The 26,155-nt window shown below is 46.0% G+C and overlaps 1 protein-coding gene across 1 annotated transcript; it reads right to left on the bottom strand.

Annotated features, from left to right (window-relative positions):
* Window positions 1-8,339: 8,339 nt before the first annotated feature.
* Window positions 8,340-24,942, bottom strand: DACT2 (dishevelled binding antagonist of beta catenin 2). The gene is made up of 4 exons (XM_074988670.1): window positions 24,674-24,942; window positions 19,008-19,140; window positions 17,132-17,419; window positions 8,340-10,929 (listed from the first exon to the last, which is right to left on the bottom strand). The coding sequence occupies exons 1-4, from the start codon at window positions 24,887-24,889 to the stop codon at window positions 9,128-9,130; spliced, it is 2,439 nt and encodes an 812-aa protein (XP_074844771.1). The 5' UTR covers window positions 24,890-24,942; the 3' UTR covers window positions 8,340-9,127.
* Between the last annotated feature and the right edge of the window lie 1,213 nt (window positions 24,943-26,155).

Genomic DNA, 26,155 nt, shown 5'->3' with positions numbered 1-26,155 from the left:
AGTTAAGCACCGGCCCAGACCTCAGTTTGGGGCGGGGCAGCAACATGAGGGTAAACACCGGCCCAGCCCTCAGTTTGGGGCAGGGCAGCAACACAAGGGTTAAACACCGGCCCAGCCCTCAGTTTGGGGTGGGGCAGCAACACAAGGGTTAAACACCGGCCCAGCCCTCAGTTTGGGGCGGGGCAGCAACACAAGGGTTTACAGACAGGCTCAGCGGGGCTGGCCCTGTCAAGGAGGGGGGTAGGGGGTCGCAGGCCCTCCCACTCCACTGCGACCCGGCCCGGGGCCCTGGGGGTCGCTCACATGCAACCCCGGCAGTGGGGATCCAGACTGCAACACACTGCCATTGGTTCGTGAGCGATGTTCCCCGGGCCACTTCCTACCTCACCCTCTGTTGGCGGCAGGTCCCAGTCCATCTGGTCGAGGGGTCCTCCTAGGTCGGTCTCCTCTGGGTCATCCACCTTTGGGGGCTCCGGCCAATCGTCCATGACAACGTCGTTAGGGTAGTCAGGCGGCGGCAATACAGGAGACGCAAGGCGGTCCTGGGTCTGCGCGCTGTAAGGATCCGCCGGGACTCTGGGGCAGACCGCTCCCGGGGCCTCTTCTAAGGCGGGGGGTCTCCGCCGGCGGGAAGGTCCTGGTAGGTCCGGGAAGTCTCCTTGGGGCATACGGACCCAGGATTGCGTGGAGCCTCTGGGGGCCTGCTCCTCTGGCCTGGCCGGGCGGCCGCAGGCCCTCTCCCTTCGGCCCCGAGGAGCTCGTGCAGGCAAGTCCTCCCTGCCCGGAGGCCCAGCCCCGAATGGTTCCTGAGTCCCGCCTTTGGCTCTTCTAGCCCCTGGCCCCGCCCTCTGAGGGGCGGGCCTCTGGTCTCCTGACTCTGGCTCCGCCCACCAGGGCCTCTGCATAGCTTCCCCTGCCTCCGGGTCTGCAGGAGGCCATACTGACTCACTACAAGCCCCATTTACTATCTTCTCTAACACAAGTATATGTGACCCAGAAAAGGATTTTCATATAGAGAACCCACAAGAAAGTGCTGATATTTTTCTAGACTGTGACCCGTTAATGAAAGAATGTTCTGAAATCCTCCTCCTTATTTTCCATCTGTTATTCCAACCATCCCCACTCACTGGCATCCTGAAACATGCAAGCCCCAGATCAAATTCATCCCTGGATTGACTTCAGAGTTACCCCAAAGATAAAGTTGAACTACTGTGTCTTTAGTCACAAGCTAATCTAGCAAATAGCTGAGAGAGAAGAGAAAAATGCTGGATCCTTTTTTTTTCTTTTTTTTAAAATCAACTTTAGTTGACCGCAGTCTGCTATAACATAAAGACTTAAGAAAATTAACAGAGGCTAGCCTCCTGTTTTTCCATCAGCTCTTATGCCAGAAATCATCAGCACCGCAGTGAAATTGGAAATAAACTATTTTAAGTTTGAAAAATATCAGTACAAAAAAACCAAATTGAGCATTTACAACAACTCTACAGAACAGGAAGTAACCGCAGTATCCCAGACCCCATTATGTAGTGTCTGTAGGTAAAATTGAGTTGTAAAGGATGACAGCCAAAAAGAGACACAAATGGAGGACCTTCATTCCTGCCCTACGCACCAGTGGGCATAACAGGCTTTAACTAACTGAAGTATGGTGGCTGGATGCAGTCATAGACAATTGCAGAAATGCTCTATTTGTAGGGTTTTCAAGATGACAGAAATGCTGAATTTGTAGGGTTTTTCAAGATTACTTTCTATAGACCAAGACAGTATATGTACAAGCTGCACATCTCAAAGAACTTTCATTGGGAGAGAGCTTGATCTGCAGTACCAGAGTCATATGGGGTGGAACCCAGGATTCAAATTGTATCCTGTGTGCTTGAGGCCTCACTGGGCCTCAGGAGGAGTCTTCCAGAGGCAGTGCTTCTGGTTTTTGCCTTGCTGTACTATTGTTCTCGACTAAAGACACCAGGGGCAGTGCCATTAATGGCACATGGGTCTGTATAAGAGCCCTAATAATGGTTGCATGGATGATGTGTTGAATCTGTGCAGGCCCTAGTCCTTGATTTATATTGCTCTCTCATGGGCAATGGTTGGTTGGACCCAGGTTCCCTGACAGAGGTAGGGCTTGTGGGTGCCTTGTTTCTCTGTAAGACACCTCAAGGCAGACTTTTCACCACTGGGGACTGTGCACATAGGCTTATGCCATTGGAAGCCTGCAGAATCCAGGGGGGAAGCTATCCTGAGCAAAATTCATTGTGTGAACAGAAGTTCTTGTGCAACCTTGAATATTCATTGCAAGGAAGACAGAACTTAAGAGAGAGTACACAATTATTCCCTACTACTACCTTCCACTCGAATAGGCATCTTAGCAAACCAGAACCAATCTCAACCCAAGAATTTATCTGGAGGATGGCATTTGTAATAGGGCAACTATCTTCCTGATACTGCCCCATGGCATAGACATTAGAAATGAACTCGAGTCCTGGTGTGAACTTGAAAACTTTCAGCATTATCTGTGATACAAACACTCCATCAGAAGGAAAAATAACTTGCGTCAAGGCCCAGAGAGGCTGTAATTATCTAATTCCTACATTATTAAAGCAATAAATTAATTAATTACATTCATCCTTGTGCTCCAGACTATAAATTCCTCCTAAAGCTCCCTTAACTCTCCTTCCTCTTTGATGGTTATGGGCAATTTGCTTCCAATCCTAAAGTGTAAATTTCTGTGTTTGACAAAGGCAGCTCTTGAACTGCTCCATACATTTCACTGAAGAATGATCCCGATTCAGTAGAGGCGTCTGGTAACAACAATGGATATTGGCTGTTTCAGGGGAGAGCTGAACAAAGTTATTTCTAACAGGTCATTTGAACTATACACTTGCTAATTAAAACCTCGGTAGAAGTGATGCATTTCTCACCCCTAAAATGCAGTGGGCTCAGTGCTAGACATTTAAGTGAATCACAAACTATTCTTCACATTTTCCGCATTATTTCAACGTACGATGCTACTGAGGAAGATATGGCAAGACTGTTTGGGGGATTTCCTCTGTGAGGAAAACAAAAGGGAAAATGTTTGTATTATGTATTGGCTCAATTCTAATGAGCATCATCAGTTCCAATTGACTTCCTCTGGAGCCGAGTGCCAACCATGCAGCCTTAAATAGTCTGTATGCCTAGGCTCTTGGAATCTGTGATTCTCTTTCAGAGGAAGCATTGAGCTGTTTCAAGCTAAGCTTTGATTTGCCCAGGTTTCTCTGACAGAACCCACCAGCGCACATTACCTGTTGTGAATTGGGTAAGGGAGAATCTTACTGCCTTCTGCTTCAAGTGCATTTATTTGATCTTGCCTTTTCTAACACAGTCACATAACAACATGTGTATTACCCTCCTATACGCACACAACCCCCCCTAAAATCTAACCAAGACAGTCCCTTGCATTTTTTTCTCCCCAACCAGAGGATGAAAGAATAAACACCGTGGTGACAGATATAGATGCATGTTGTTTTCCTGTGCTTCTGGAAGGCACTACGATATTGAGTCTGGGCTTGTCTATGCTAGAAACAATACCACAGTGCTGCTGCAATGCTTCAGTGTAGACACGTAGTTCTACCAATGGGAGGGGTTCTTCTGTCAGCACAGTAGATAATCCACATCCCCAAGAGGCAGTAGCTAGCTCAGTCTGCTCAGGGACTTAGGTTTGGCTTAACTACATTGCTCAGGAGTGTGGATTTTTCATGCTCTGGGGTGGCATAGCTGGGCCAATCTACTCTTCCAGCATAACCCAGGCCTTAATGTATAAGAACCCAAATACAATTGAAATTGGGGTCAGGAAGATATACAGAGGTATTGGGAAAAAGAAGCCACCATTGCCTATCTGCCCCTTTCCTTTTTTCACAACCAAAAATCTACCTCCTCCCTTTCAGAATAAATAGGTGAGACGCTACACACATCCTGTTGTCCTCTTTGCTGCTTTCCCTTTCCTAAGCCTCTTCATTGGATTTGCTAACCTACACCTGCAGATCTAGCTCTTAAAAAAGAGCAAAAGACAATACCAACTGCCGAGAGTCATTTCTTGCACTTCTCCTTTTGCTTCAGAGCTCTCTCCTCTTTCCCTAGTGTTCTATTCTTGCAGAAAACCTAGGGAAATCTCTGGCTTGTGATAGGCAGGTCAGATGAGGCAACAATAGCCCCTTTTCTGCCTCAGTCTTATTATTTTGTCCTTTCTTAACTTCTTCCTTTGTTCATACCTCCTTTTGCTTTCCAGTCTTCAGTTCTCTCCCTTTTCTCTCTTCTCTCCCTAGTTCTCACACCTTTATCTCCCCTTCACATTCTCTTTCTCCCAATCTGCTTCATGCATGCTCACTCTTTCACCCCAAACTGCTCTACCCCTTATTAACTAGGCTCTCTGGGCCTGATTCTCCACTGCCTTATGCCGCTGGGTAGTCCTTTACACAACTGCAAAATGGGTGCAAAATGTTACCATCTGTACAATTGTGATTTGATAGTGCTGCAGGGGTAGAAATGACTACACAACATACATGACAATGGAGAATTAGACACTTGAAAGTCCATTAAATCTATTTACGCTCTGGTGATGTGCAAAGGAGATCACACTGTTGTGATGTAAATGTCAACGAGTTGGTAGACAGTGTGAACAGTCATAATTACAGTTGCTTAGGGGTCTTAAAACATTATTATGTGGCTCAGGGACATCCAAGTTATTCCAATGCTGACTTTCAGACACCTTAAAACCCTCCTAGCATTGTTAATTCTATGATTAGACAAAAAAGGGAAGGACGCTGCAACTTTTGGTTATCATGGATTCGAAAATTGAACTTTAATCCCCAAGTTACTGGTGTTTACATTTCCCTAAGGAGATACTGGGTATAGAGCGTTCAAAACTTGAGCCATCTTAACTTTCTCTTCCCACTACACAGGCTGGGATTCTTTCTTCCTGACCTTTTGTGGTTTTTCACTGTAACCTCTTTTAAGAGGGGTGGGGTGGGTTTAGAATACAGGAAAAAAAATACGTTGACTTAGACTAGTATTCTGAACCTCTAAACTTAAATAAGAAACCTATTCAAGAGGCTCACAAACCCATTTCTAGTTAAAAATAATACCCTGGCAGAGACAGCAGAAAAATTGTGACTCAGAAAAACTTTTAACCCCACACCATTTCTGCAGGACAGCTGTGCAAAAAAACAAGTTACAAGAATATTTTATGAAGAGAAGAGTGTACATATAGATCCTGATCATGTAATTAACTCAATTTGGGAGTAACGCTAAGCCCACATCTCATTGAAGTCATTGAATGGGTGAAGGTATGTGCCTGCCAGGCACTCTGTTGCTGTTGTGTAGTCATATTTTCTATATATACACACACAGTACTCAAAGACCTTAATACTTTCCACAAAATTAATCTTTGGGAACAGGCCAAATGTAAAGGATAAGAACGAAAAGTGAAGAGCCTGAGAATAGAGAGTTAGAATGGAAACTGTCACGCAACCTTAATTCCCATGACTGCTACCTGTCATGTTCTGACAATATTTTATATCTATGGTGTTTTCTATTCAAAAAGAACAATATGTTTCACATACCAACATGGGCCAACTCTGTGATGACCGTTGCATACTTTTAAAAGGAATACATTGACACAAACTTTGTGAAGTGCTAATGTTTTTTCAGAGATGTTCACTCAAACCGCAAAGCACTCAAGTGTTATTGACAGAGCTACTCAGTTCGTTGTACAGATCTCAAAATATCTACTCCTCTGTATTCATGCGTAGGGCAAAAATGTGCTTTTCAACCTGTGATGTGATTGTGGCCTGGTACAAAAATAGCGTGCACTTGTAGACTGAAATTAAAAATTTAGAATCAAAGAATTACACAATGATTTTCTTCCAAGCTAGAGCAATTGAGACACAGTAAAACCATATATTAAAAGTTCCTTATGTGATTTTTACCAGATTCTCTAGATCCAAGCTTTTATGGAAAAAGTACCTTTGGTGAGGAAAGCCATCGTGCCATAAATCATCTTGTTTGTTCTGCAGCTTGATGCATGGATGCAATATAACACCAACAGAAGTGTGAAATTCGTCCATTTGTCTTACTGGAGGGTAAACGTCAAAACCCACCTTTGACCACTAAAAAGTGGCTGCATTTTCACACCAGTTTGTCTAAAACAGAAATACACAGTTCTAGTCATGGAAACACAATGTCAGCCTACAAGTTTAAATATGGTTGTTTAAAATGTGCAGTACAGTTGGCTTCATCTTTAACTGGCAAATTCACACATCAATATGTAGTCTTTGTCTACTCTCCCCCATTGAAAAGTGGCTCAGCTATATTATTAGTATAGATAACAAATGACCAGTATAAAAGACTATCTAGTGGTTAAAGCCCAGGACTGGGGCTCTGCACCCCAGCCCCTCTCAACAAAACAGCCAACAAGAAGCCCAGCAGATAGGACTTCTAGGACACTGGGCAGCCCTATCTGTTGCCAGAAGGCCCCCCCAGATAGTCCACACAGCTTCTTGTTTGACAGATCCATCAACAAAGGCACTCTTCCTCATCTGGGAGAGAAGGAAGGTTGTTGGCAGAAGTATTGAGTTTTGTTGATAGACTGTCGACAAAATGCAGTGAGAGTGTGGACATGTGGCAGGCTAGTGTTGCTGTAGCCCAGGAGTCTTAGTCCTGGTTCTGGCAGGCTTCCTGGGTGGCCTTGGACAAATAACTTGTTCTTCTTTGTACCTCATTATTCCAAAAATCTGTAATGGCTCAAAACTCAAATAAACCTCCCAAAGCAAGACTAGGAAAAGAAGACATTGTTTAGAATATCATCAGTCTGCCACTACAGCTGTGTCTACACTTGCATTCCTCTTTTGGAAAAGGTATGCAAATGAGGAAAATAAATATGCAAATTATGTTCAGATTTGCATATCTGGCCCCTCATTTGCATATTCTTATTTTGAAATAGCTTCTTTTGAAAGAAGAAATCCAGTATAGACACTGCTCTTTCAAAAGTAAAACTCACCTTCAAAAGAATCCTTCTTCCCATAAAGAAAGGGAAGAATTCTTTCGAAGATGGGGTTTACTTTCAAAAAAGCACAGTCAGAGATTCACGAACAGATGGCTGAGGTACATCCTTCACATCAAATCGCAAGACTGGCACAAATGAGGAGCCTTGGAATAGACAAGGACAAGAACCAGTTGATGTTCAAATCTAGAGAAGAAAGTGGGGATGGCTAGGCCACACCCTCAGAAAACCATCAGCCAGCATAGTCCAGCAAGCTCTCAAATGTTTCCCTTGCGGGTGCCGCAAAACAGTAAGACCTTCGACAGTGTGGAGAAGATCTACTGAGGTTGAAGGACAACAACTGGGGTACTTCTGGGGTCAGCTAGTAAGTTTTGTCCCAAGAGTGAAGCGGAGGAGACTTGTAGATGACCTGTGCTCCACCTGGAGTACAAGGATTTAAGACAAGTTAAGTCTGCATTTGGTTCAGGCCCCATTCGTTTGCTGCCTGAGGTATGTACCACATCTATGACAGGCTAGTTTCTGACTGGTAACTTTATTGGACTGCAGGGACCCTGGTCAATGTGGGGAGAACTCCAGCTCAACTTCGCCCTCCTTAGAGGAACAGTGCTGATCTAAATAAAAATTTGGAAAGATTTAAAATTATACCAAGTTTAAAAAATGGGCAAATCCGTGTGTGGGAACACTTAGTCAGGTGTAAAACTGGTTGTATCAATAAATGGAGAAATGAAAATGAAAGCACTGAAAGCCAGGTTTAAATTAATAGTCTCCACACACAAAGCTGCACCACTTAGTTCATTTGAAATCACACTACCGACACTCTGTAGCTAGTGGTGCGGACCTCAGAATAGAAACTGGGAAAGACTCATCTCACACAGTCCATAAAAACAGGAGTGCACTCAAAGCTGGGAAGGTTTTCTGTTTATGTCTTGATTTTGTTAAAAGTCATATTAATATATTACTACCAACATCAACACTTGAAACTCACCAGTGTAAGTGCCTTTAAAAAAACAAAAAACACAAAAAAACAATTCCACCCACGTGTAGACATATTTTGGACTCCTTAACACAACAGATATAAAAGGATGTGTGATAAAGGACAACTAAACTCTAACCCTTGACCAAGAAACACCCTGTCTGGAAAAACAAGACACACAGTTATAGTGAAATCACAGACCTTTCTCACCCCCCACCCCCTGGGCACCGCTGGCAAGCTCTGGCCTTCCAGAACCTTTAAATTCAGACCAGCTGCTAATAAAATTGAATCGCTTTCTTTCAGGAAGCCAGACAAATAACAGTTTTATGGAGTATATTAAATAGTATTTATTGAGTCTGCAACCGCAGGGTAGAGTTACTGTGTTGTCAGCCCCAGCTAATTCATACCCTCAATTTCGTAAACCGAAAACAATCAAAATCTTGTTCTTACTCATAAATCCACCCCCTCCCCCCAAACTTGGATCAATGCTATTGAATTAGAGGCTTGACCTCCTAGTGACTGGGGCTGGAGTGGGAACGGTCTCTCCTCACAGGGAGGAAACCAAGGAGAGCTCTCTAGTTCTCTACCAGGTGGGCACAGAAAAAGATGGGTAGCTAAAGGGAGGAGCACATGGGTTCTCACTGCAAGAAGGCTGACAGCTAAGGTTGTGGAGAGATTCTTAGCATAGGGAAGCACCAGTGTCTTCAGATGGGGAAGAGCTGCCCTTCATGGGAAGCCTTTGTATCTCAGACTGGGGAAGCTCTGTGGGGGTGCACGCGGGCAGCGGACAATGGAAGCCCCCCCCCCCCCCGAAAATCTTACAGCAGGAGCTGTTGGGCTTATCTCCTTGTAATCACAGTGACCCTGATATATAGGAACAAAAGGCATCATGCAATATACTCAAATACATATTTACAGACTACATGGCGAAAGAGGAAATTAGGTACAAGGTCCTATACATGGCCAATAGCAAACGAAAGAGTCTCATAGGCAGCTCTGGAGGTTGTTCAGAGTTCCTTTAAAACTGTCCCTTTTTCTTTGAGCCTTTGAGTCTTACTGTTTTGCAAATGAGCCAGGAGCCAGCGTGAATCTCATTAGGATAGAGAGATGCTTGATCTCACTTAAACCATGGTCATAACCTTCAGAGTGGCAGGTTGGAACCTCCGAATCTTCTTCTTCAGTGCCTTTGAAGCTTTGATGCGACAGATTTTGGGCACGGGGGGAAGAGGTTGGGAAGAGGCGTGGACAGCTCCTGGCTGCCTGACAGAAGCTTCAGGCCAGATCAATTCACTTTCATCAGCATCAGCGTAGTCAGGAGTGAGGCTGCTGCTACTGCTGCTGCCTTCTGAATCACTGTCACTGGACTCGCTGTCCCCAAAGCAGTTGGTTGTGTAATCACTGACCTCGCCTTCACTGGTCTCTGCAATGGTGGAGTGGAAGAGGGAAGCACATTCAGCAGAGTATTCAGAATGGTCCGACTCGCTCTTGGCGTACTTTCCACGGCAGTGGTGCTTCGACCGCGCCCTCATGCTTGCAGGACGCAGGACTCCAGCCCTCCTTACTGGCTGTCTTGGTGGCCCTAGGCCAAAGCCATTGGAGAGGCTGGAAAGGTGGGCCTTTGCTGAGATTTCCACAGTGGACTGCCACTTGCGCTGTTTATTCTTGGTGGCTGAGTCCAGGTAAGCCGTTTCAAGAGAGTACAGGGTATTCGCAGATGCCCGGTGAAGTTCAGACCTGGATGGCACTGGGGGGATTCCGAACTGCACAGGGAATAGGCTGGATTCTGAACAAGACCTGCCAGGGACCTCTCCTGCATATGAAGGCCTCCTGACCAGGCTCTTTCCTCTGTGCTGTCTCTGAGGGATCCACTCAACAAGGGGCAGCCTGGCAGCTACATGGCCTCCCCTGGGCTTTTCTGTATAAAGGATCTGCTTCCCTGGCCTTAGCACCTTCTCGCTGGTCCTTCTTTTAATCTTCACAGACTTCATTTTGGAGCTGGCAAACCTCACTCTGACTTGATGGGATTCTGCAGGGACAAACTGAGCATGAACAAATTCACTCTGAGTCACTGGCTCATCACCCCCTGCATTAGCAGTCCTGAGGTTGCTGCATCTTCTGTTAGGCTTTCTGGGCAGGATAGCTTTAGTGTTCAAGAGACCTGCACCAGAGACCTCCTGGCATATCTGTGAGCAGGAGAAACTTTGCTCCAAGCCACTCCCCACTACTTCTGCCAGGGGAGAACCTCTTGCTGTTGACTTGGCAAGGTAACAACTATTTACAGCTGATGACTCTGGGTCAGGCAGTCTGGCTGGCTGCTCTCCATTCACACTCTGCACAGTCCCCTGCTGCTTGGCACATTCCCCTTCAGGCACCTCCTTCTGAACTTTTCCTTTGGCTTTGTTACTTTCCGGAGAGCTCCCTTGTTTTTCCAGCTGGCTGCTGCTGCTGCTGCTGTTAATTTTCACTCCACCAGGGCTGGGGGTTATAATGAGTCTCTGGAGCACTGTGGCTGGCTGGCTCTTTGTTGAACCCCTCTCACTGGCATCAGAGTGATTTTTCCCTCTGCATCTTGTCAACTGCAGCAGTTTGTTGATATAACCTCCTGGCCTGGCCTCAGTGACTGGCCTAGTCCTAATCAAGCTGGGGCCTGTAATAGTAGGTGTGGGTTTAGTGGGGGAAGGATGGTGGTCTGTTTCCAATGCTACCCCCACCAGAGAAAAAAGGGGGCTTTGTAAAGCAACAGCATGAAGAGGGCTTGGGTAAGGATACACGTCATTGCCACTCTTGGAGACCAAGTCATTTTGGTACTTTGGGTCCACTCTAGGAAACTGCAGATCTACTCCATGACACAGCAGGGGCACAGATTTGGGGTCTGTCACTCTCTGAAATCCAGGGTCTGCTGGTCGAAGTCTTTCCAAATCACCTGGATAGCAAATGGAAATAAATCAAAGAGTTATATTACAGGCAGTTTTCTATTACTAATACATCTTAGGTTTCATGGAAATATTTTAGAGACTATTTCATAATCCTTCGCTTTCTAATGAGTATTTTCAGAGTTATCATGACAACAGTAAGTTTTAAAGCATCAACAGCTGTTTTTCTTTGTATTTTCTTCAGATGAGACCTTAGAAGTACAAGGAAAGCATGTTTTAGAAAAACACCTATTTAAAACAATGAATGGAAAATGCAACAGGGTGGATTCCCATTTCCGTTACACCAGTGTAAAGCTGAGTAACACAGCTGCCTTCAGTGGGTTTACACTGGAACAAAGTGATCAGAATCTGGCCCAATGATTTTAAAAGCAAAATGACTGACCCCCACATCTTACTTGAGGTTTAAGCTGGGCTCATTTAAGAGAAATTAATGCTTATGCCATTACGCAGGTTTTTCAGACTTCACAGACCAAGAAGCACTTAAAAAAAAAAAAAGATTTTTATCTCCCAGCAGAGATGTAATCCAAGTACCAGGAAGTCTAAAGTCAAATGTCATAAGTCCAGTAAAGACAAGCAGAATTTGTTAATTCTTTCCTCTCGGGACCAGCTCAGTGGTAGGCTTCCACACAGGAACTCAGGAAACAAATTCCTGACATTCCCAACAGGCAAACAGTTAAAATTATTGGTTCTAATGATTAACTTTGAATTTAAACTCCCCTCCCCATCCTACAGTCCTGAACCAACTGCTTTAAAGGGACTTAAATGGACCTGAAGTCAAAGTGTCTCTTAATCCCTTCTGTGCTGGCAACTACTGCTGCATTCTTCTACATTCTTCTTAGGGAGACACTGCAGTGAGCACTGACACTTTAACTACACTGGAAAGCCACTTAGATGCATCTTGTGTTTTACAGGCCCACTGCTCCGCTTCCAGAATCCACCAAAACCCTTTCGTTGGATCTTTTTCATTCATTTGATAATGAAGTTGCAGAGGGTTGCCTCTCAGAAGTGAGTGACCTGCTCTGCATTGTCTTTGATTCTAGCATGCCACACTTACCAGACTTTATTAAAAGGGAGGAAAATAGGAACATTTTTTTGCACGTGTGTGTGTGCGTGTGCGCACGCACGCATGCATGCTTTAAAAAGGACATTTGAGGAACAGACAATGGATTAGATTCTACACTGTGCCTGAGGCCTTGTCTAAATGGAGGACTAATGCACGGTCAGCTGGGGCGTGACTAAACATCACAATAACTGGCTGTAGGCACTCTGTTGCTCCAAGAGTGACCTTTGACCTCCTGCTGTTTGAAACAACAGTAGGTCAAAGAGCACTACAGAACGTATAGCGTGTGACAGGTTACACACAGCTACTTATTGTGTCGCACGCTACAGTGTCCTAGATTCACACCCTCGCTTGCCTCATTCTAATTCTCTATACAGACAAGTCTTTAGACATGTTCCCTTGAAATTGAAGTTTCTGGGAGCAAGTTCAGATCCCATCATAAACTTGAAATAACCTTAGGGCTGCTCTAAATTACACCTGGCTGCTGACAGCCCCATAGCACTCCCTGTTCCTTGAGCCTAGGGTCTGGGAAAAGAAGTCTGACAGAGTGGCCAAGAAACAGCCTTACACCACTCAGGAATTCTCCTTAGTCACAGGGATTTCTCAGAGACCCAATAAACTCCCAGTTTCACTGTTTTGTGCTGCAGAGCATACACAAAAATCAGGAGAAATAAGCTTCAGAAAAGCTAAGGCTACAGATACACTAGAGCCATAATTCAAAATAATGTACACAATTTGCACAAGGCAAAATGCATAAATTATTTTGAGTTAAATTATTTTGAACTTGGTGTCATCCACATGGCGCCAAAGATTGAAATACGAGCCTATTCTGAAAAGTTTCGCTACCCTTCTCATGATGGCGGGGTAGTGGAAATGGAATACCATACTCGAAATAGCAGCGTTCAAGTACGATGTTTAGCCTTGGGGTTGCTATTTCGCGATACAAATGTGTACCAAAATAGCAACCACAGCGTAGCCAGAGCCTGAATGAATTATGTTGATCTTTTCTGTAATACTTGGAAGACAGTATGTGGATATTTAGAAACTTCCAACTGTCTGCAGTTCATGCACTGGCACATTTTCACCCTGAATATTTCAACAATCAGGATGAAGTCTTAAATATCTACACTCTCTCTCTCTCTCACTCTCCATGAAAGTCCTTAGACTGAGGAATTTATTCACAGGATGTAACACTGATATCTTTTTGTCTGGCTGTTAGTTATGTGTGGCTGAATACAAAAGAAAAAGGAGTACTTCTGGCATCTGCCTGTTTTCTGAATCTAGCATGGAACCAATTAATCTATTCCCCACATCCCACTTGGGAAAAATGGCAAAGGGACTGGATTTAAAATTCTAATCCACATTCTAACTTAGATAACATCAGGAATATTTATGTGAGGACTTGCATACAATTCTGTTCTATTTGTGTAAAAGGTAACAAGAGAAAGAACTAATATCAGTCCCAGAACAAAGTGTACTGACCCACTCTTTACCAGGATGAAAATGAAAAAAACAAACACAACAACAAAACCAAAAAGCTGTGCAAAAGTTGAAACAACAATGGAGCAAATTTTCCAAGAGATCAGCCCCACAAGGGGATACCCACACACTCTAGAGCAGTGATTCTCAACCCTTTTTTGGCTCAAGACCCATTTGTAAACCTCGATGTTGTGACCCAAAGACCGCCCAAGATGCTTCTAGACTTTACCCTGTTCCCATTCCCACGCCAAGAGGGCATGAGAGAGGAACAGCTGGGCCAAACCTGAACAGTAATATGACCCCATGAAACCGGTTGTAAAGCCCAGCATGGGGAGCCAAGCCCATCCACCTCCATGACCCTTGAGACACATTCTGGCAAGCCAATTTTGGGTCACACGGTATGGATTGAGAAACCTTGCTCTGGGGCTGTGATTTTCAATCTGAAGGGCAAAACTGAGTAGGATTTCATAGAAGGTGATCACTGTCTCCCAGCAAAATCATCCCTTTGAGAGAGAGAGAGTGAGCAACAAGGTGGTGAGGTCATACCGTTTATTGACCCACTTCTGTTGTTTCTCTAATATCCTTGGCATGGCTGGCAAATTCTGTTGGTGCAAAGGGCACAATGAATATACTTGGCCTGGGGCCTGGCTCCACCAAAGTTTGAGGCTGAGTCTCTCCCTTGACCTCCTGCTGCTGCCTCCGCGAGCTCCCCATCCCCAGTGCATTCCCTGGCTCTGCCTGCCACCCCGGGACAATTTAAAAGTGGACTGGGGGGGGCTGCTGCCACCACCAGCAATGAAGCAGAGCTGGAGTAGCATCCAGCCATTTGCTCTGTACAGCAGCCAGCATCTGCATCGCTGTGGCTTCCAAGGGGGGAGGGTGTCTTTGTGTGCTGCCCCTATCCTAGCAGCCCTGTGACCAATGGGACGCTATGGGGGTGGTGCAGGTGGGCAGCAGCATGCAGTCTTGGGGGCGAGTGCCCCAGGTGAGCGCTGCATACCCACACTCTCCACTCTCCCAGAAGCTGCACCTCCTCTCCACCCGCCTCCAGTCCCCAAACTCCCTCCTCACCTGCATCTTTTCCAGCCCTCAAATTCCCACAGCCTGAACCTCCTCCTGCTTCCCAATCTCCTGCCTCAGCCGAGAGCCAGTATCTAGCACTCAAACTCCCTCCCAGAGCCTTAGGTAGGCGTGGGGGAGGGGTACTGGCTTTGAGCATTCTGGGTGCCATCAAAAATTCTGTGAGCCTGTTGCCCCTGATCCTGGGCCCAACACCACTATAACACCACCACCAGCAGAACAAAAATTCGGCCTTTCTAAACCTGGCAGCCAATAGCAGCCAAAGAGGTGAAGCAAAGAGATGTTTGCTCCGTTCTCCTCCTGATGCTTCTTCTGACCCACAAGAGCTCTTCCCCGGCTTCCTTTGCACATGCGCAACCTTGAGGGAACTGCCTGTTCAAGGTGGTGTGGAGTGGGCTGTCTGGACTGCACAGCTCCACTGTTTGCATAGTTCATGGCAGCTGGAAGCAGCTTTTCCCCAAAAGACAGCAAAGATTAGGCAGTGGCTGGGGGCAGGAGAGCAGGGAGGAGATACCGCATTCCAGAACACACCCTTCCTGCTTTCTCCACCTTTCCCACTCAACATCATTCATCCCCTCTCTCTGCAGAGCCCCTCACCCAAAGTGGTTTCCTGTGGTAAGTTCTGGCATCGTGGAACGAAACTGAAAGGATAGAGCACCACAGATAAAGAGGAACAAGGACAGGGCTGGAATCATGAACTCAAGTTCTACTTCTGATTCAAAGGTCCTTACTAATTTGCTTTTACACAGCAATTTATAAACATTCTTTAGCTAGGTCACACAAGGAGGTAAATTTAAATCTGGGTAAACAGAAGACTTGGAAGACTCACAGTTACGAAGTAAGCCAATATCAGGCCCAGGATTTGATATAAGGCTGGTTCTCAAGCCGCTGCCTATTCCAATAGATCATACTGAGACCCAGAAAAGCTCAATTAACATCTCTGTGACTGTCACCCCAGTCTGTAAGTAGTAAAATCTGAATGTGAACAGGATTTAAGCTGCTCACAGTCTTATGAATGTAGATGGATGGGCAGGTAATTGTGATCATGCTCACTGTACAACAGAATAGTAAAACAGACCCCCCCCATAAATTTAAATATTTACATGGCTACGTCTACACGTGCACCCTACATCGAAGTAGCTTATTTCGATGTTGCGACATCGAAATAGGCTATTTCGACGAATAACGTCTACACGTCCTCCAGGGCCGGCAACGTCGATGTTCAACTTCGACGTTGCGCAGCCCAACATCGAAATAGGCGCAACGAGGGAACGTCTACACGTCAAAGTAGCACACATCGAAATAAGGGTGCCAGGCACAGCTGCAGACAGGGTCACAGGGCGGACTCAACAGCCAGCCGCTCCCTTAAAGGGCCCCTCCCAGACACACTTGCACTAAACAGCACAAGATGCACAGAGCCGACAACGAGTTGCAGACCCTGTGCATGCAGCATGAATCCCCCGCTGCAGCAGCAGCAGCCAGAAGCCCTGGGCTAAGGGCTGCTGCCCACGGTGACCATAGAGCCCTGCAGGGGCTGGAGAGAGAGCGTCTCTCAACCCCCCAGCTGATGGCCGCCATGGAGGACCCGTCAATTTCGACGTTGCGGGACGCGGATCGTCTACACTGTCCCTACTTCGACGTTGAACGTCGAAGTAGGGCGCTATTCCTATCCGCTCATGGGGTTAGCGACTTCGACGTCTCGCCGCCTAACGTCGAAGTTAACTTCGAAATAGCGCCCGACGCGTGTAGCCGTGACGGGCGCTATTTCGAAGTTAGTGCCGCTACTTCGAAGTAGCGTGCACTTGTAGACGCAGCTCATGAGACATGCTTTGCTCTGGGAGGCAGCTCCTTTTGTGCAGATGTTCACCATTTTCCTCAATAGGTGGCTTCCCCCCCCCCCCCCGGTTGAATTTTCACACACCTCTCTCAGCTCATGCAAGGTTATTTCACAAACTCTAATGCTGGCAAATTTAATGCAAAATTCTCACACGAGTATAACAATAATTTCTCAGGACCTTGCATACTGGATTACTTGCAAATACAGGTGGAACCTTTCTAATCTGGCACCCTAATGTTGGATGAGAAAATTCGCTAGACCCATGGGAGGTCAACATTGTCTAGCACATTAACAACACTTTCACTGCTTACTGGGCTCTCAGAAGACATTTGAGGTAAATTACAGCTAAATAACATCACAGAACACTGACAGCCAGAACTGGAGGCTGCAAACAAATTTTATGGGACCACAGGAAACTTGGCCACACCCATAATAAGTGGGTGTCTGGCTAATTAAAATCATGCCAGAATAGGAATGTTGCCTGATGAGAGAGTTCCAGAAGGAAGATTTAACCAGTCTCCTACTAGTCTGTTACTAGTTAAAAGGTGCAAGGCTATTCTATAGCTGACCATTAGGAAGTAAGTACTTTGCTTTTTTTTTTTTGTTACTGCTTTTGCGTCTTTCAAATACACATGATTGCATTAAGTGCACTATTCATACGTCACACTCTGAGGCTAAATATAATAAGTGGGACTTTCTTCATCTCTTAGCATCAGTCAGTTCTACAACCAATTACCTGTGGAAACTGGCCTTGGTCTCAACCTGGCAGGGGTTCCACAAATGTCCAAGCTGCCCTTGATTCGGCATTCATCGCTGACGTAGATTCCCTCATGCTGAAACTTCGTGGTGTGCACAGTGGTTTCATCTGCAGACTTGGGCCGGTAATCAAAGACACTGAGCCTTGTTTTGGGCTGTTGACAGTTGGGCAACAGACTGGTGTTGGAGGAGGATACGGACTCACTATACACAGATGTGCAAGAGTTGGACAGTGAGCAGGAGCCAGCATCACTCAGGTCGTAAAAGCCTGTAGGGTTCAAATACATACCAAATTCTTTCTGACTTACAGTGTATAAACAATAAATTCTCTTTCCCATTTGCCACATTGGTAAATTCATGATCACTGGGTTGTTTGATGGAGACTAGATGTCCTTCAACAAGATACGCTCCAGTTCAACCACAGTTTATTGGGCTCAATCATATTCACTTACACCCTTAAACAGCCGAATGAGGGTACATCTACACAGCAAAGTTATTTCAAAATAACAGTAATGCTGATTGTACAGATGTTTAATGTAAACCATTTACAACATTCCGGTATTTTCCACTTCACACAAGGGACATTATTTTACAGTTAATTAATGCCTGGACTTTCATTTAGCAGTTCTGTACCTACAAAATGATATCCTGGGAAGCAAGGCCCCTGAAAAGCATTTAGGCGTCGTAATGAACAAGCAACTTAACATGAGCTCCCCATGTGATGCTGTGGCAAAAAGGACTCGTGATCCATGGATGTGTAAAGGAGAGAATAGAAAAAAAGAGGCTGATTTTTCCTCTGTGTGGTGTGACTGGCACTAGAGCACCACATCCAGTCCTTGTATCCACATTTTTAAAAGGATGTTGAAAAACTGGAGTGGGTGCAGAAAAGAGTCACAAATGCAGTTTGAGAGTGACAGAAATTTCCTGATAGTGAAAAGAGCTCATCAAAAAGAATAAGAGGTGACTTGATGAGAGTTCAAGTACCTTCCCGAGGAGAAAATATTAGGCTCTAATGGGATCTTTAATCTAGCAGAGAAAAGCATAACAAGAACCTGTGGCAGGAACTGAAGCCAGACAAATTCAAATTAGAAAGTAGACACGAATTAGTAGTAATGCGGGTGAATAACTGCTGGATCAACCACCAAGCGAAGTGGTGGATTCTCCATCTCTGAATGTCTTCAAATCACGATTGGGCGCCTTTCTGGAAGGCATTCTTCAGCTAAACACAAGTTATTGGGCTCAATACAGAGGTAACTAAGTGAAACTGAGGCTTGGTCTACACGAGGCAGGTAAGTTGACCATAGATACACAATTCTAGCTATGGCAATTGTGTAGTTAGAATCAACTTATCCGCAATCAGCTTACCTGGTTTCCCATCAACGTCCCTTACCCCTCGTGATACTGAGGAGTACAGGGTCGACTGCCAACCCCAGATAGAGATGCACAGGCATATGAAATCGAACTCTGGAAGATCGACCCTGACTGAGTCAATCTTCCATATAGTCTAGACATACCCTGAATGCCTATGCTGTATAGGAAGTCAGACTAGACAACTTAATGGTTCCTTCTGGCTTAAACTCCAAGAGTTCAGACACGTTCTACTAGAACCAGTGAGAAGTCCTGTGGCACCTTATAGACTAACAGATATTTTGGAGCACAAGCTTTCTTGGGCAAATAGGTGCTTCGTCTGATGTAAAAGTGCATATTTGCTCACAAAAGCTTATGCTCCAAAATACGTTAGTCTATAAAGGTGCCACTGGACTTCTTGTTGTTTTTGTGGATACAGACTAACATGACTACCCCTCTAATACTTGTCCACTAGAACCATAATAAATAAATAGTCGACCATGCATTACCTGAGCTAGGTCTGCTGTCACTGTCGAGGTATTCACTAGAGGTCTTCCTGACGTCCAGCTTCAGTTCACTTATTTGCTGGTCCAGCTGGTCCAGGTGACTTTTCAAGCCAACATCTTGTTTCCTTAAACGTGACTATTCACAGGTTGCAGAAAGGAGGAGGAAACAAAAAATAGTCACAGTTAGGATCTCAGGGCCATATAGCAAATTCACCAGCTGGATTAGCTCCATTCTGTACTCCTGGAGCAAAAGTCTTTAAAAAAGTTTTGGTCAGCTACAGACAGCAGTAATTGGCCGATGCAGGGAGCCTGAAATCGAGCATAAAGTATAAAATAGCCTACTTCTCAGAATATCCTATATTCTGCCTACCTAGCCTAAATGTTTTCAGCGTGCTTTCGCATGGAAAGCATTATTCTCCTCTTCCTTTTCTATAAACACACTGAGAACTAATCTGACTCTCTTTGATGTCAACAGGAAACTTTACATTGACTCCATTGGCATTGCACATTGGGTGGCCTGTGTAATTGTGATGATGAAGAATGAGTTTAGAGCAGCACAGCTGCTGTGGCCAGGCCCAAGTAGCTACTCTTCCCATCAACATCATTAAACCAGCTCCACCCTCAGCAGGAGCTCTCCAGCTGTCATAGCACAATCCACACCAGAGCTTCAGTCAGTAATTATGTTGCTTGAGGAGAAGAGGGTAGTTTATACTTCCAAGCAACATACATTATACCCGCACAAGTGGTAGTGTAGACTAAGCCTAATTAGTGGAGCATAAGTGATACACACATCAGATGTAGAGGGTGTAAAAACACTCTATCCTTTACAGTGAACGAACACTACAGAATGCAAATTTATCTTATCATGTAGAGCACAGCAAGCATATTTGGTTTGCTTGCAAGACCCAAGCTTTAAACACATTTTTCTATAGTTATAAGGGTGCACATGGGCAGTGCGTGCAGGATCCCAAAGCAATTAAGTTGGCTTAAAAATAATGAGATTTAAAAACATAGGTATTTGGGGTTATTTTTGTTTGCGTTCTGGTTTTTGACTCTTTAGAATTCATGTTTTCAGGCTTTTCTCCACAACCCGGAGAGCTAAAAGCTTGAAAGACAATTCAAGAACTGGACTCTGCATTCCGATGTAATTGCAAGGGCCACAAGCTGGAACTTTACCGAGACTCACCATAAAATTGTGAGAGCTGGCAACCATTGCTCAAGGGACTGAAAAGACTGGGATTCCAAAGCAGGCTGGGGCAAAGAGCTAGCTGAAACTTGCAAGGCACAAAACGTGCGAGACCCTTTATCAGTGCCATATGTACAAGAAGGCTGAGGCACGAGCCAACAACTGCTTCCTAACAAAACTGGGGAGGGCTTTTGTTCTTCCTTTCACAGAAGGAATGTTAAAAGTAAGACCTAAATTGTACAGGAGTTCTTTGCCATCACATGATGAATACATTACCTTCCCAACTCGCTTTTAGTTTATTTGAATTGTTTTGAGGGAACTAAGCATGTTGGGCCTCTGTCAGCCCTACCTATTCAGGAAATCACCAAGTTTTGTTTGGATGGCTGGAATTAATTGCTTAATGATTAATGTTTTGCCAGCCAATCCCCCAGTCTGTGGTTTCTGATTAATGGCAGAGAGGCCACAGAGTGTTCAACAAGGCTTTCAGGTATTCAAAGATTATTTATTACACCCACAGGATTGAGCTTTCACTTTGACCAAAATGCATGAGTTACATCATCCTCGTTAACCCTTTCTCATTGTCCGCTGCTATGGGGCTTTCATGTTTCAGGGCGACTCCTACTGTTCATTAGCTCCTTCTAAGCATCAAGAGAACAAGTGCTCCTTAAATTATTTAGCTAACTCAAACTAATTTTTCTAAAGCAGCAAGTGGCACCCCAAACAATAAATCCTAAAACTTATGATTTCTCAGTTCAGAAAAAAAAAATCCCCCCCGCCCCCCATGAGGCAAAATTAAAGCATCTCTTGGCTTGGAGGTGTACAGATGTGAAGATATATTTCTGCTGCACATTGTACAATGAGAAGATACTGTGCTTGCTTGCATGAGGAATGTGGGACCCAATTTTCACAAACAACTGGTGCTTTTGATGGCTGCCCTTTTGGGTGCCCACTTTGAGATCCTTACAGGTGCCTGAGTCTCAGAAGGCAGAAGCACTGCACTTCCTAAAAATGAGGCACCTCAAGTGACCAGACCAAAATGGTGCACTGGAAATCATACCTTTGAAAAATCTTGCCCAATAATTTAGACCCCAACACTGCAGCTTTGAAGTGACAGAAGCTTTGCTGTTGACTCCTGTGAGTATAAGATTGGGCTGTAACAGTATACATTACTGGTACATATCATTTCCTTAAAGAAGTTTCTCTCTCCCTCCTGTATAAAACCAGAGTCACAGTAGAAATTTGCTGTATATCGAATCTGTCAAGAGCCGAGAAACTGGAATGCCTTTTCTCATAATATTCCAGCATAAATGTATGTGTCCCTTCATATTTGCAGAAGTGCATAATTAGTTTTGAACTAGACAATGCAAAATAACTGTACTCAATTGACTTCATTTTATAAATATTATTTGGGGAAATGTCTGAGAAATAACGGGTGATATTGCTTGAATGTCTGCTCAAGAAATTACATTAGTTTTCTTAATAGTGCCACTCAGTGTTCTTTCTTTCACCATGTCTACAATTGCCTCATTCTTTCTCCACAGTTGGCAACAATTGGGGGTTGAGAGAGGGATTCAGTTACAACCCAGTAGTCCTCCCTCCGGTTACCCAGCTGTATCCCTGAACTAGCCTACAACCTCGCTAACGTCCACAGGCTGCAGTGCAGTTCAAGACTATGCTTAAAACTTGGTCTCACCTATGCTGCAAGACCAAATATGTTTAATCCTTCCAAGTCTTCCACTTAAGAGCTGCTTAGTGGATGTGAACAATTTCACCTATGTTGTGTTTCCGTCCTGGGACCTGGAAATCTTGACTCTACCAGCGATTAATTAAAAATGCTGCATTGTTACTCATTGTATGGCAGGATCTAATTTATATGAAAAACCTAACACGCAATATAGCCTTTTTGCATCATCCTCTAGGAAAATTTCTGTCTGTTTCTCATGGGTTCAGTGACACCTCCTGGTGAAAGCAGTCCTTCTCCTATGGTGAAGTAAGACAATATATTTCTCATGGACAACACATTTCTCATGATTCCCGCAGCTATATGATGTTTGTTTTTTATTTTAAATGTCAAATGGTAAGGTCTCTTTTTCCCTACGCGGCTGAAAATGATAATTAATGGCTAGACAGATCCCAATAAAACTAATCTTCCACTTTCATGTATTAGTTGGAAAATACATAAACAAATAAGCACCTACACAGTACTCCATGATGTGTCAAACACCAATGGATCACTTTGGTCAGAGGTCACTAAGCATTTATATTAACCCAGTGGCCTTGAGCAGGTAATAAATGCTTTAAATCATCTTTTCTCTTTGTTAAAAACAAAGTGCAGCCATTAGTTAAAATTATCAATGACAGGTAATCAAGTGGTTGGCAGTACACTTGTGCTGCAATTTTGACTTTAATCAAGAGATGCTTGCTGCTGTGTTTTCACAAGTGGTGCTTAGGTTCCCCTGAAGGTTAAAGACAATTTTCACTCTGAGATTCTGTCTGATAAAACTGCCTACACTTAACGAATATCCTTTCTGTTTTCACACCTGATTGATAACTGATGACCAAATCTAACACCAATACAGGGAGGGAGAGAGCTCTGAATTAACTTTGAGCTTACTGAAGTGTGTAATTGCCAGTACGAGGGAGATTAAAGCGTCTAGCCTTTGATTGTATTCGTATGAAACTAGTTTCAGTCCCAATTTAGATTTTTTTTCCTTCCACAAAAATGTACAAGTGTTAAATGCAAGGCTGATGTCAAACAAATTCAATTATTTTCCTCTTTTGATCAGGCAATCCATTCCAGAACAAAGAATTTAAGGTCTGCAAGCCAGACGTTTGCATGATCCTTTCCCTTCGCTTCCTCCCCCATATGTATGTATTAGAAAAGTCTGATGGTCAATGGTTACCTTTAAATAAAATGAGCGCTGACAAGTTTGACACAGATACTGCTTAAATCAAGTTAATCATCAGCTTTATTCCTTGCCCTCCTCTGAACAAACAGTTCACCTTATGGGCTCCTCAGCATTCTGTCTGCTACATGAAGTTCACATCACCTTTATATGTTTTAGTCTGATGAAAATACATTCAGTAAAAACCAGAACCAAATCTTATTTTAAAAAAAACCATAAGAGTTGCTGCAGTCATGAATGCTGAAACTGAATATGCCAATGCATTGTACTGTGACTGGCATGCAGCAAGACTGTCAGTTCTGATCACTCCTGGTAACTGTGTAGTACATTTCCCTCATAAGACACAGCTAAGTTCCCTACTCTACATCTAAACCTGCAGGCACAGTGCTTTGAAATAATTAAGTGCAGATTTCTTTCAAACACGTATTCAGACCTCAATCAAGCTTGTCAATCTCTGCTAAATCTTATCTGAACAAAAGTCCCATTCTCCAAAACCAAGACTTTTGGAGCAGATTTTCAGTTTTGTTAATTTTCCTTTCTTGCAGGTTGACAGCTGAAGACCTGTGTACTCAGGTACTATACATAAACACACAAAATAAACACAATTACATATCCCACAGAGTAAGAGGGGGATTGGTATGCTGTGTAGACAAAGTGTCTTTGACATACTCAGCCAAACTTATTTGATGTGCAAAATAACTAGATCCAATACCAAACTACAGAAATAGGCAGTAAATCATTTGGGAGGGACAGCTGCAGCCACCATTCTTAATTCTAGCAGGCTACATTGCAATAAATCAAAAAATGTGTATTTATAACCCTATTATAATAGAATAAAAAGTAGAAGAGACGTTAATTTCAGCCACAAAGACCAAACACTTGGAATCACCGACTTTTCCTTCCTACCGTTTTGCCGCAGATAATCCTTTATACACTAGACAGGTCATTCACACGTTGGATAATAAGCTTGAAATGTCCAATGCACGGCACAGCCAAATACAAAACTCAGTCCATGGGTAGTTACACCCCTCTGCCCTTAGAATGGGGAATCCTCGCTCCAATCAGCTGATTCACACAATAATTTATTAGGTTTATGTAAGTTTTCTTTCCCACCCCCCGTGTGTGTCTTTCAAGTGCTACTGGACAGCTTTTTTCTTTTGATAGTATATAGACTAGCACGGCTTTCTCTCTGTTACTACAGTATGGGGGGCTCATGTTTCTGGTGCATCTGCACAGCGGCCAAGGGTGCTGCCTCACCCCAGGCTGGCGAAGCAGAGGTGTGAATGGAGCCCGTTCAAGCCAGCAGCAGCGAGGGGCCCCCAAAACGCGTGCCCGGGCAGGAGCGCCTATGGCCACCGCAGTGCTCAGGGTCAGTACAGCCACCGCCCGCCCCAGCCTCCCTCTGAGTTTCCGTTTACTTTGTCCTCGCCGGCGCCCGACATCTCCCACCACGGCCCGGCCCAGATGCGCGGCAGACGGAGACACGCACATCCCCCGCCGCGCCCCGCACCCACACGCCCGGCGCCCGCAGAACACGTGCGGCCCAACAGCTGATCGGGCCGCTCCCGCTCCCTTACCAGTTGCTCCTTCAAGGCGCTCAGCGTAGCCTCCAGCCGGCGCTCCCCGCGGGCTGACGGCGGCTGCGGCACCGCCAGGGCCCCGCTCACCCGCGCCCGCTGCTGCTCCCGCAGCACCTGGAGCTCCTGGAGGCCGGCCAGGGCCGCCTGCAGCCGCTCCCCGACCCGGCCGCGATCCCAGCCGCCGGGCCGCTGCGGCTGGCTCCCTCCCAGCATCTTAGAGACCGGCACCCGCCCGGGCCATGGCAAGGGGCTGCAGCGAGCCCGGCGGCCGGCACCGGAGCAACGGGAGTGCGGCCGAGCCTCGGCGGCGGCGGCGCTTTTGGCGAAGGGGCGGGAGGCGGAGGGCCGCGCCTCTGGCTCGTCGCCCTGGGGCCACCTATCGGTGGGGACGGAGGTGGAAACCAGCCGGCGGGCGCCCTCCGCCCCCTCAGCGCGCCCGCCCCGCCCGGCGCTGTAGGGCCGCGCTGCTGCCAAACGGAGCAGCCGGCTTTTGGCAAGGGCGCTGCTGCCCCGGCCCGTCTCCTTCCCACGCCGGCCGGACCGGGGCCCCGATACAGGGCCCCCCCCCCCGCACCTTGAGCTTTCGTTCAGTGGTCACGAAGGTGGCAGAACTCAAACCCAACCCTCCCCCCGCCGCTGTGGCTTAACCCCCCCGCCACCCCGTGAGGGGCCCTGACCGCCCCCTAGCGGGACAGCAGCCCCACCAGGTGGGGCCCAAACCGCCAGCAGGGGCCCGAGCTGCTCCCCAGCAGCTTAGTCCCCCTGCAGAGGACTCAACCTGACCCCCCCACTGGAGCCCACACCGCCCAGGCCTGGCCTGAGTGGCACCCTAGTGGGGGCGGGGCTGCTCCTCTTCCCCCCGCATCTGGAGCCTTAGCTGCCCTCCCCAGTGGCTTAACTACATCCTGGTGGGGCAGAAATCACCCTGTGGGGAGCCCAAGCTGCCCCTCCTCCCCGCTGAGTGGGGCCCAAGCTGGCACCACACCCCCCTGCAGGGCCTGCCCCAGTCCCCCACTTCCTTCTGCTCCAGTCCTGCCACTGCCCCCTTTCCCCTGTCCAGGCACCTGCCAGCCCCGCCTCACCCCAGCCCCACGGGTACCCCATCGAGGCTGGGGCTGGCGGCAGCTCCTTGGCTGGGCAGCATGGTCCTGGTGCGATGGGGCTGGAGGCTGTCAGGCAGGGAGGGGAATCAGGTTGCCCTGCTGCAAAGGTCTGACTCTGTCCCCGCCAGAGGCTGCAGAAGTCAGCAGGGAGCTGCAAATGGCTCCTTAAAGTGCCATGTGTGGCTTGGAGTTGCCCAGCTTTCTTTAGAAATGGTGGTGGTGGGAAAAGGTGGTGGAAAGCTGTTCTGCAGCATTTTGCCAGAAAAAATGCCCTGTTCAAAATACAGTATAAGCATGGGTTAAGGGTATGGGGGAGATGAAGTAATGGTCCAGGCTGGGATGGGCTGCATTACAGTAGAAGCAGCTTTCTGGATGT

Source organism: Carettochelys insculpta, chromosome 3 (genome assembly GCF_033958435.1).
Source record: "Carettochelys insculpta isolate YL-2023 chromosome 3, ASM3395843v1, whole genome shotgun sequence".
Lineage (NCBI taxonomy): Eukaryota > Metazoa > Chordata > Testudines > Carettochelyidae > Carettochelys > Carettochelys insculpta.
The sequence above is the reverse complement of the archived record's forward strand: the minus strand, read 5'-3'. Positions and strand labels throughout refer to the sequence as shown.

What these genes read in the sequence shown, in the direction of transcription:
- DACT2 (XM_074988670.1), bottom strand. Translation starts at nt 24,889, where the DNA reads ATGCTGGGAGGGAGCCAGCCGCAGCGGCCCGGCGGCTGGGATCGCGGC. An exon ending in TGACAGCAGACCTAGCTCAG is followed by an intron (nt 17,420 to 19,007) that starts GTAATGCATGGT and finishes TGAACCCTACAG; the next exon opens with GCTTTTACGACCTGAGTGAT. An exon ending in ACCAAGGCCAGTTTCCACAG is followed by an intron (nt 10,930 to 17,131) that starts GTAATTGGTTGT and finishes TTTGCTATCCAG; the next exon opens with GTGATTTGGAAAGACTTCGA.